At 42.6% G+C, this 12184-nt stretch overlaps 1 protein-coding gene across 2 annotated transcripts in view; it reads right to left on the bottom strand.

The window, feature by feature from the left end:
- Positions 1-12184, bottom strand: part of LOC135557382 (serine/threonine-protein kinase MRCK beta-like) — a 143302-nt gene that overhangs the window by 14754 nt on the left and 116364 nt on the right. For both annotated transcript variants that reach the window (XM_064990602.1, XM_064990603.1), the window contains exons 29-32: positions 10759-11000; positions 10069-10423; positions 8124-8221; positions 4033-4117 (exon numbers count right to left, since the gene is read on the bottom strand). In XM_064990602.1, coding sequence (XP_064846674.1) covers positions 4033-4117; positions 8124-8221; positions 10069-10423; positions 10759-11000 — 780 coding nt within the window. The remainder of the gene's footprint in view (positions 1-4032; positions 4118-8123; positions 8222-10068; positions 10424-10758; positions 11001-12184) is intronic.

Genomic DNA, 12184 nt, shown 5'->3' with positions numbered 1-12184 from the left:
ATAAACTCAGACCCTGTCTTTCAAAGATAAAACATTAAAATCCAAATAACTTTACAGACCTTCATTGTAAAGGATTTAAACACTGTTTCCCATGCTTGTTCAATGAACCACAAACAATTAATGAACATGCACCTGTGGAACAGTTGTTAAGAAACTAACAGCATTAGACGGTAGGCAATTAAGGTCACAATTATGAAAACTTAGGACACGAAAGAGGCCTTTCTACTGACTCTGAAAGACACCAAAAAGAAGATGCCCAGGGTCCCTGCTCATCTGGGAGAACATGCCTTGCTGCAAGGAGGCATGAGGACAGGCATGCTGCAAGGAGGCATGAGGACTGCAGATGTGGCCAGAGCAATACATTGCAATGTCCGTACTGTGAGACGCCTAAGACAGCACTAGGGAGACAGGACAGACAGCTGATCGCCTTCGCAGTGGCAGACCATGTGTAACACCAGCACAGAATCAGTACATTCGAAAATCACAGGTACAGGATGGAAACAACACAAGACTTACACCAGGAACGCACAATCCCTCCATCAGTACTCAGACAGTCCACAATAGGCTGAGAGAGGCTGGACTGAGGGCTTGTAGGCCTGTTGTAAGGCTGGTTCTCACAAGACATCACCGGCAACAATGTCGCCTATGGGCACAAACCCACCGTCGCTGGACCAGACAGCACTGACAAAAAGTGCTCTTCACTGACGAGTCGTGGTTTGGTCTCACGAGGGGTGATGGTCGGATTCGCGTTCATCGTCGCACGAATGAGCGTTACACCGAGGCCTGTACTCTGGCCCGGGATCGATTTGGAGGTGGAGGGTCCGTCGTGGTCTGGGGCGGTGTGTCACAGCATCATCGGACTGAGCTTGTTGTCATTGCAGGCAATATCAACGCTGTGCGTTAAAGGGAAGACATCCTCCTCCCTAATGTGGTACCCTTCCTGCAGGCTCATCCTGACATGACCCTCCAGCATGACAATGCCACCAGACATACTACTGTTCTGTGCGTGATTTCCTGCAAGACAGGAATGTGATTGTTCTGCCATGGCCAGTGAAGAGCCCGGATCTCAATACCAATGAGCACATCTGGGACCTGTTGGATCAGAGGGTGAGGGCTCGGGCCATTCCCCCCAGAAATGTCCGGGAACTTGCAGGTGCCTTGGTGGAAGAGTGGGGTAACATCTCACAGCAAGAACTGGCAAATCTGGTGCAGTCCATGAGGAGGAGATGCACTGCAGTACTTAATGCAGCTGGTGGCCACACCAGATACTGACTGCTACTTTTGATTTTGACTCCCCCTTTGTTCAGGGACACATTATTCCATTTCTGTTAGTCACATGTCCGTGGAACTTGTTCAGTTGTTGAATCTTGTTATGTTCATACTAGAGGTAGACCGATTAATCGGAATTGCCGATTAATTAGGGCCGATTTCAAGTTTTCATAACAATCGGATATCGGTATTTTTTGATGCCGATTTTGCCGATTTTTCTTTTACAACTTTATTTAGCTAGGCAATTCAGTTAAGAACACATTCTTATTTTCAATGAGTGCCTAGGAACGGTGGGTTAACAACCTTGTTCAGGGGCAGAACGACAGATTTTTACCTTGTCAGCTCAGGGATTCAATCTTGCAACCTTACGGTTAACTAGTTCAACGCTCTAACCACCTGCTTCCCGAGGAGCCTGCCTGTTACGCAAATGCAGTAAGAAGCCAAGGTAAGTTACTAGCTAGCATTAAACTTAATCAATCATAATCACTAGTTAACTAGTATTTCAACATATTTCAACTCTGTCCAGGAGACAGAGCAACACTGATAACTCGAGCTTGGTTTCTACGTTTTTAAAACATACCAAACCATCTTTCTTATTGAATAGTTATCATTTCCAAATGTTTAGGTCAGTTGTATGCTGCTGCTTTGCAATCTATTAACAGCAAGGGTTGCATTAAATAGGCTCAATATTTTTTACTGATGCATGTGGTAATATTTCATTCCTATCGCATATTTTGTTTTTTATGTTCTTTTGAAGACTGATGCCCGACAAAGTTCTACTCTCGAGTGGCGCTGATGAAGATTTTGTCAAAAAGTGTGGCTTGGAAACGACAACATTTCAAAAGGAGCCGTACCAGGTGGTGATACAGCCCGACAGGATGCTCTCGATTGTGCATCTATGAAAGTTCGAGAGTGCTTTTGGTGACAAGCCGAATTTCTTCAGCCTCCTGAGGTTGAAGCGCCTTCTTCACGACGCTGTCTGTGTGGGTGGACCAATTCAGTTTGTCCGTGATGTGTACGCCGAGGAACTTAAAACTTACTACCCTCTCCACTACTGTCTCCACATTCTACAACTCGAATTGGAGTCCACCTGTGGTAAATTTGATTGATTGGACATGATTTAGAAAGCCACACACCTGTCTATATAAGGTCTGACAGTTGACAGTGCATGTCAGAGCAAAAACCAATCCATGAGGTTGAAGGAATTGTCCATAGAGCTCCGACACAGGATTGTGTCGAGGCACAGATCTGGGGAAGGGTACCAAAACATTTCTGCAGCTTTGAAGGTCCCCAAGAACACAGTGGCCTCCATCATTCTTAAATTGAAGATGCTGGGAACAACCAAGACTCTTCCTAGAGCTAGTCACCCGGGCAAACTGAGCAATCGGGCAATCGGGAGAAGTGCCTTGGTCAGGGAGGCGATCAAGTACCCAATGGTCACTCTGACAGCTCCAGAGTTCCTCTGTGGAGATGGCTGTAAAGTCAGTAAATCTGCTGTCTCAGCCACTGCCTGTCACCAAGGGAGTACCCAAGGCTCAATCCTAGGCCCTTCGCTCTTCTCAATTTACATCAACAACATAGCTCAGGCACCAGGAAGCTCACTCATCCATTTATTTGCAGATACAGTCTTATACTCAGCTTGCCCCTCCCCGGATTTTGTGTTAAATGCTCTACAACAAAGCTTTCTTAGTGTCCAACAAGCGTTCTCTAAGGTTAAATCTAGACTTGGTTTCCGCTATCGTAATCGCTCCTCTTTCACTCCAGCTGCCAAACTAACCCTGATTCAGATGACCATCCTACCCATGCTAGATTCATAATTTATAGATTGGCAGGTAAGGGTGTTCTCAAGCGGCTAGATGTTCTTTACCATTCGGCCATCAGATTTGCCACCAATGCTCTTCATAGGACACATCACTGCACTCTATTCCCCTGTTTAAACTGTCCATCTCTGTATACCCGGCGCAAGACCCACTGGTTGATGCTTATTTATAAATCCCTCTTAGGCCTCACTTCCCGTCTGAGATACCTACTGCAGCCCTCATCCTCCACATACAACACCCATTCTGCCAGTCACATTCTGTTAAAGGTCCCCAAAGCACACACATTCCTGAGCCGCTCGTATTTTCAGTTCGCTGCAGTTAGCGACTGGAACGAGCTGCAATAAACATTCAAACTGGACAGTTCTCAATCTGTTCATTTAAAGACTCAATCATGGACACACTTACTGACAGTTGTGGCTGCTTCATGTAATGCATTGTTGTCTCTACCTTCTTGCCCTTTGTGCTGTTGTCTGTGCCCAATAATGTTTGTACCGTGTTTTGTGCTGCTACCATGTTGTGTTGTCATGTGTTGCTGCCATGCTATGTTGTTGTTTTAGGCCTCTATGTAGTGTTGTGTTGTCTCTCTTGTCGTGATGTGTGTTTTGTCCTATATATTTGTATTTAATTTATTTGTATTTTTAATCCCAGGCCACCGTCACCCCGCAGTAGGTCTTTTGCCTTTTGGTAGGCTGTCATTGTAAATAAGAAATTGTTCTTAACTGACTTGCCTAGTTAAATAAAAGGTAACATTTTTTTTTTTTTATATATATATACATATAATTATTTTTTTTTTTACCTTTCATTATATATCTAAAATCCATTTTGAATTCAGGCTGTGGAATAATGTGGAATAAGGCACTGTATGTACTGAGTGAGTATATTGAGATATAGTCGTGTATTGGGCCATATGTAAGTGAGTGAGTATATTGAGGTGTATTTGTACCTGTGGAGTTGTTGCTGAAGTAGATGAGGCGTGGTTGTTCGGAGCCCAGCAGGTTCAGACTGCCCTCCACATTTAGAGGCCTTATCTGAGGGGGCAGGGACATGGGTTACACCAATCCACACTACAAATGCACACATTCATACATGCATGAAGGGGCATAAACATGCACATGATGCGTAAAAACACAAGTGCACGAAGACACAAACACTCTTCTCACTCATGGGTGCACACACTTTTTAACACTCACCCGAGATTAGAACACGCATCCTCTCATACACTCACCAAGATGGGGCATTCGGCTCCCCGTTCCTGGAGAGTTACCCTCCAGCAGGTTTTCAATCCAACCCAGTTATAACTAACCTGGTTCAACTTATCAACCAGCTAATTATTAGAATCAGGTGAGCTAGATTAGGGTTGGAGTGAAAACCTGCAGGACTGTAGGTCTCCAGGAGTTGGAGGGATGTGGCTGTGTGTGTGTGTGTGTGTGTGTGTGTGTGTGTGTGTGTGTGTGTGTGTGTGTGTGTGTGTGTGTGTGTGTGTGTGTGTGTGAGAATCTATGCATCTGCCTAAGTGAGTTTTGAATGCCAATGTGTCTAAATATGTAACATGATCAAATGTGTGTAGTGGATCACCTGTTCACACATTTCATTTAGCCTGCTCATGAATATCTTACAGGCTACAACACCATATCGACACATGGCACTGAGTGTACAAAACATTAAGAACACCTTCCCTAATATTGAGTTGCACCCTACCCCCTTTGCCTTCAGAACCATCTCAATTCATCAATACAAGGTCCCGAAAGCGTTCCACAGGGATGCTGGCCCATGTTGACTCCAATGCTTTCCACAGAGGTGTCAAGTTGGCTGGATGTTCTTTTGGTGGTGGACCATTCAGCGTGGAAAAACACAGCAGTGTTGCAGTTCTTGACACAAACCGGTGTGCCTGGCTCCTACTACCATACGTCGTCCAAAGGCACTTAAATCTTTTGTCTTGCCCATTCACCGTCATACACACATACACAATCCATGTCTCAATTGTCTCAAAGCTTAAAAATCCTTTTCCCCTTCATCTACGCTGATTTATGTGGATTTAATAAGGGATCATAGCTTTCACCTGGTCAGTCTGACATGCTTTGTACTAGAGGTCGACCAATTAATAGGAATGGCCGATTAATTAGAGCCGATTTCAAGTTTTCATAACAATCCGTAATCGGCATTTTTGGATACCGATTATGACCGATTACATTGCGCTCCACGAAGAGACTGCGCGGCAGGCTGACTACCTGTTACGTGAGTGCAGCAAGGAGCCAAGGTAAGTTGCTAGCTAGTGGTAGGCGGTGGTAGGCAGCAGCAAGCTCATAAGCATTCATTCAAGCAGCACTTTCCTGCATTTGCCAGCAGCTCTTTGCTGTGCTTCAAGCATTGCGCTGTTTATGACTATGAAGCCTATCAACTCCCGAGATTAGGCTGGCAATACTAGTGCCTATAAGAACATCCAATAGTTAAAGGTATATGAAATACAAATGGTAGAGAGAAATAGTCCTATAAGTCCTATAATAACTACAACCTAAAACTTCTTACCTGGGAATATTGAAGACTCATGTTAAAAGGAGTCCACCAGCTTTCTTATGTTCTGAGCAAGGAATTTAAAACGTTAGCTTTTTTTACATGGCACATATTGAACTTTTACTTTCTTCTCCAACACTGTGTTTTTGCATTATTTAAACCAAAATGAACATGTTTTATTATTTATTTGAGACTAAATTGATTTTATTGATGTATTATATTAAGTTAAAATAAAAAAGTTTTCATTCAGTATTGTTGTAATTTTCATTACAAATATATATTTTTAAATCATAAAAAAATGAAAATACAAATAAAAAAGGAAAAAAAAATAAATTTTTATTTTTATTTTTTAAAAGCGTCAGATTAATCGGTATTGGCTTTTTTTGGTCCTCCAATAAATCAATATCGGCTTGAAAAATCATAATCGGTCGACCTCTACTTTGTACACTCAGTATATACAGTCGTGGCCAAAAGTTTTGAGAATGACACAAATATTAATTTTCACAAAGTCTGCTACCACAATGTCTTTAGATATTTTTTTCAGATGTTACTATGAAATACTTAAGTATAATTACAAGCATTTCATAAGTGTCAAAGGCTTTTATTGACAATAACATGAAGTTGATGCATAGTCAATATTTGCAGTGTTGACCCTTCTTTTTCAAGACCTCTGCAATCCTCCTTGGCATGCTGTCAATTAACGTCTGGGCCACATCCTGACTGATGGCAGTGCATTCTTGCATAATCAATTCTTGGAGTTTGTCAGAATTTGTGGGGTTTTGTTTATCCACCCGCCTCTTGAGGATTGACCACAAGTTCTCAATGGGATTAAGGTCTGGGGAGTTTCCTGGCCATGGACCCAAAATATCAATGTTTTGTTCCCCGAGCCACTTAGTTATCACTTTTGCCTTGTGGCAAGGTGCTCCATCATGCTGGAAAAGGCATTGTTCATCACCAAACTGTTCCTTGGATGGTTGGGTGAGGTTGCTTTCGGAGGATGTGTTGGTACCATTCTTTATTCATGGCTGTGTTCTTAGGCAAAAATTATGAGCGAGTCCACTCCCTTGGCTGAGAAGCAACCCCACACATGGTCTCAGGTTTCTTTACTGTTGGCATGACAGGACTGATGGTAGTGCTCACCTTGTCTTCTCCGGACAAGCATTCTTCACAACAATTGAACCGCTCTCCTTGAAGTTCTTGATTATCCAATAAATGGTTGATTTAGGTGCAATCTTACTGGCAGCAATATCCTTGCCTGTGAAGCCCTTTTTGTGTAAAGCAATGATGAATGCATGTGTTTCCTTGCAAGTAACCATGTTTAACAGAGGAAGAACAATGATTCCAAGCACCACCCTCCTTTTGAAGCTTCCAGTCTGTTATTCGAACTCAATCAGCATGACGAGTGATCTCCAGCCTTGTCCTCATTAACAGGAGAGAATCACTGACATGATGTCAGCTGGTCCTTTTGTGGCAGGACTGAAATGCAGTGGAAATATTTTGGGGGGATTCAGTTCATTTGCATGGCAAAAAGGGACTTTGCAATTAATTAAAATTCATCTGATTACTCTTCATAAGATTCTGGAGTATATACAAATTGCCATCATACAAACTGAGGCAGCAGACTTCGTGAAAATGTATATTTGTGTCATTCTCAAAACTTTTGGCCACGACTGTACCAGCAGACACTGGTGACAGATTCCTTTTAACGTCATTGGTGCATTTACACCACACGTCCATGCAGGGGCACTGTACTTTCAACAGGCAGTCATGCAGTGGGGGACACAAAGGCAACAATGTAATTTCACAATACATCTAGTGACATGCACAAGAAAATGCAGACCTCACTTCTGCATGCAGGCAAGGCTGATTTTTTTAATGTGCCACTAATCAAAATGATTCCAAACATGAAATAGAGCATTATGTTCAACCAGAACCATTGTTCTACATGGGCATGGTAATGCCATTGACACAAATTCAATAGATAAGAGTGAACTAGGTGCCGTATAAAATCCAGATTTTTGACTGGTTCCATTATGTTTTTTCCCCAAATTCTGTTTTCTTCATTTTGTTTTTTCAGGTTTCCGTTTATCATTAGCATTGTCGCTAACAGCTACACAGCGTAGACTAGACATACCGCACACAACACATACAGATGGACATTCCAGACTGTTGTACGGGCAGCGCTGCTCTTTTGCCTGATGACTCAACCTGAATTTAATTTATCGATCGCTACACACATTTAGTCTGAAACTGCAATCCTACAAGTCATTTGTGTGACTTCAAAATGAGGGGCGTTGTACAAAAATGAATCAGCGATAGGATCGTCTAACAAATTTAACCAATCAGAGTATCAAAGTTAATCACACCATCATGTAAGCCTGTTCAGGCCTAACCCATCAGTTTCTGGGACCAATCAGAACGGTGAGAATGTGTTTGCAATCTAGAAATCATTGGGGAGGCAAATCCAGACTCATCAGTTGGCAGGAGCGATATGGATGGGTAACCATGGAAAGCTACTCTTACCTTCCTCAGTGAAATGGTTTGGACCCACTCGGTGGTGTGGATGTCAAACACATCCACTCCGTACTCGCTGTACACCGTCAGGTAAGACGAGTTGGAGCCTGAAGGACACACAGGAGGCATGCTAAGCAAAAACAGAGGCCTCCACAATTTAATCTATTTGAAGGATCCAATATACCAGATCATTTTCATGTTTCAATAATATAAAAATGTTGTCTTTTAGTGCCCCTTCGGATAGCTAACAATTTCTGGTGTCAAGCATTCAGGCATTCTACATAGGCTGTTCCAAGGTGTCTCTATCACTATTATCTGGAGGCGACATTGTGAAAATAATATTTTTATACAAACAGTACCAGTCAAGACACACCTATTCATTCAAGAGTTTATTTGTACTATTTTCTACATTGTAGAATAATAGTGAAGACATCAACACTATGAAATAACACACATGGAATCATGTAGTTACCAAAAAAGTGTTAAACAAACCAAATATATTTGAGATTCTTCAAAGTAGCCACCCTTTGCCTTGATGTCAGTTTTGCACACTCTAAGCATTTTCTCAACCAGCTTCATGAGGTAGTCACCTGGAATGCATTTCAATTAACAGGTGGGCCGTGTTAAAAGTACATTTGTGGAATTTCTTTACTTCTTAATGTGTTTGAGCCAATCAGTTGTGTTGTGACAAGGTAGGGGTGGTATACAGAAGATAGCCCTATTTGGTAAAAGACCAAGTCCATATTATGTCAAGAACAGCTCAAATAAGCAAAGAGAAACAACAGTCCATCATTACTTTAAGACATGAAGGTCAGTCAATGCGAAAAATTTCAAGAACTTTGAAAGTGCAGTTGAAAAAACCATCAAGCACTATGATGAAACTGTCTCTCATGAGGACTGCCACAGGAGAGGAAGAACTTCCAGTTACCTCTGCTGCAGAGGATAAGTTCATCAGAGTTAACAGCCTCAGAAATTGCAGACTAAATAAATGCTTCACAGAGTTCAAGAAACAGACATCTCAACATCAACTGCCTTTCATGGTCAAATTGCTGCAAAGGAACCACTACTAAAGGACTCCAATAATAACAAGAGGACTTGCTTGGGCCAACAAATGTCCCACTAAGCGCAAACCAGATGGGATGGCGTATCACTGCAGAATGCTGTCATTCTGGTTAAGTGTGCCTTAACTTCTAAATAAATCACAGACAGTGTCACGAGTAAAACACCATCACACCTCCTCCATGCTTCACAATAGGAACCACACATGCGGAGATCATCCATTCACCGACTCTGCATCTCACCAAGACGTGGCAGTTGTAACCAATAATTCCAGGAGTGTGAAAAGCTGTCAAGGCAAAGGGTGGCTACTTTGAAGAATCTCAAATATAAAATATATTTAGATTTAACACTCTTTTGGTTCCTACGATTCCATGTGTGTTATTTCATTGTTTTGTTGTCTTCACTATTATCCTACATTTGAAAAAAAAAAAAAAAAAAAAAAAAAAAAAAAACCTGGAACAAGTAGGTGTCCAAACTTTTGACTGGTAGTGTAAGTGAATTTATCCCAAACTTTTATCCCCTAAAATGGGGGTATTATGTACTAAAAGTGCTAAACTGTTCACCCTCAAAGTAAAGCTGACAGTCTGCATTTTAACTTCAGTCATTGTATCATTTCAAATCCAAAGTGTTGGAGTACAGAGCCAAAACAACAACATCACTGTCACAATACATTTGGAGCACACTGTATATTTTAAGATAGAACATGACAGTGGGGAAAGACAGGGAGAAGTTGTGTCAAAGAGCAGTAGGCTGGATTCAAACGTATGCCGAAACCATAGATGTGTGTGCCAGTTGCTGCAGCATTACCGTTAGACCAGCAAGGCCACTGCATTTCTTCTCCAAACCTTGCCTAACCCAACTTAACCACTTAAAATAAAACAAAACCGCTACGTACTGCAGGCTAGCGGTGTGGCGGGCCACATCAGTTCCTGGGCCCTGCTCCTCCTTCCTGTGGGGTCCACATAGATGCCTAGCTGGCTGAAGCAGAGCAGCAGCTCAGCCGTGCCCACCTCCAGGGCGTGCAGCGCGTCCAGGGGCTGCTGGGCCAGGAAGGCAAGCGACGGGTCCCCGGGGCTCACCAGGCTTACGGGCGATGACTCACCCTGGAGGGCCAGCAGGGCGAAGCCCGAGGGGTAGCCCACGCACAGGCGCTCACGCACCATGCCCAGCCACTGGGCCACCCCCGGGGCCTGCACCTCCCACAGCTTGCGGTGGTGCGGCTTGGCCCAGGTGATCTCATAACACAGCACCTGGTAGAGGGGCGACATTTTACATTCAGGCAAAGCAGCAGATGTAAAGGACCTTTCATGTCACCTTTGATGTAGCTAGTATGAGTTCGCTTATGAATGATATGCAAAGCATCGATGCAGTTCTTATGAAGACTTTATGGATGCTACCTTTATATGTTGTTTGTTTTGAAGTGGGGAATCTTATGACTTTCCCCCCCATTTCTTATAAAAGTCACAACTTCACCTTCACATGTAATTTGAACTATTTTGTATTGGAACTCTTTTATTAACTTTGTTTTACATTAGTCACTAAATTTGCCTGCATGTGTAAATAAATACATAAATAAAATAGAGACCTGGCGCTTGATGGCAGCCAGCAGGCAGGCGGGTCCCCCGGGATACAGCACGCCGGTGGTCAGCGCCTGACAGCCCTTGGTCTCCGTCAACTTGATGTCAAAGGCCGACTCGGCCCCCTCCAGCGCCCCCCAGGGGTGCAGGTGCACGTGGCGGTTGCGTCCGCACAGCAGGGCCACCATCTTCTGTTTTGGGATCAGCTCGATCTGGTGCACCTTCTTGCAGTCAGCCGCACGGACAATCACTGGAGGAGGGAGAGAGGGGTGAGTCAACAGGGGAGTTTGTAGGGCAGGGCTCCCCAACAGGCGGCCCGTGCGTGAGTCAATACAATAATTAAAATCACTTGGAGCGGATTTGATGTTTTTATAGTCTTATGTCCAACAATTGCTCAGAAAACTTGAAGGGCTGTTAAGGGAATTTTTTATCTATAATGACTAATTATGTATACATTTCAATCAGGATGTACTAATCAGAATACTATTACGTTACTGTATATGTACATATCAGAATACTAAATGTTACTGTATATGTATGAATTTTCTTTCTTGAGCTCAGTGCTGAATATAATGTGTGTGAATGTGGTCAAGAGTTAGAACAATGACTGTCTGTTCCTTGGTACAAATGAATCAGACTGGCTAGAATGCTTATCTAGACAAGAAAACCTTGACTCGTAAATTATATTAAATTGGTAGGGAGACGGATGTGGGAAGACTTGAGATACAGCCTTTGTACTGGAAACGGAGATGACGTGGGTTGGTGTTGGAACTAATGACGTCATTTTCAGTTTATAACCTGTGGTAAACTGTATCGTGTTCAGTACTCTCGTGAATAAAGGCTGCTATTTGACTTTAAGACCGGGCTCTGTCTATTACTATAAAATAAGGGAATTACAAATCCTTATGAATTGACAGAGTGTTTAATTTTAATTGGGTATTAAAACAGAGCAATTTAATTCCTTTAACAAGGGCCAAATAAAATCATCATCAAATCAGCTCCAAGTGATTTTAATTTTGGAAAGTATTCGTATTCCCATACATAATAGATAGAAGGGTTGAAATGAACGTGTTAGTCAAATATTCTATCTGTTTGGGCTTCTTGCTATTGACAAATTATTTGGAATTATGTTCCGTATCATCTTAGCCTCTATGGGTGATCTCACATATCCCATTAACAACTTATTTGGAAAGTCAATCCGTAACATTTCAACTAACTATCTACTGACCTTAACCTTAACCCTAGCTCTAACCTTAACACCTTACATGTATTCTAAACCTAACCATAACAAGCAGTTGCTTATCAACAGATGTGGTCATTCTATCAACATCTGCAGAGCATCATGTGATCATAGAACTCAAAAATGTTGAGCTGCATGGAGGAGTCTGCATGTTGCTGTGCACAAAACCAGTTATGTTCATATCATCTGAGCCT

This window comes from Oncorhynchus masou, chromosome 16 (assembly GCF_036934945.1).
Source record: "Oncorhynchus masou masou isolate Uvic2021 chromosome 16, UVic_Omas_1.1, whole genome shotgun sequence".
In the NCBI taxonomy this organism is placed as follows: Eukaryota; Metazoa; Chordata; class Actinopteri; order Salmoniformes; family Salmonidae; genus Oncorhynchus; species Oncorhynchus masou.
The sequence above is the reverse complement of the archived record's forward strand: the minus strand, read 5'-3'. Positions and strand labels throughout refer to the sequence as shown.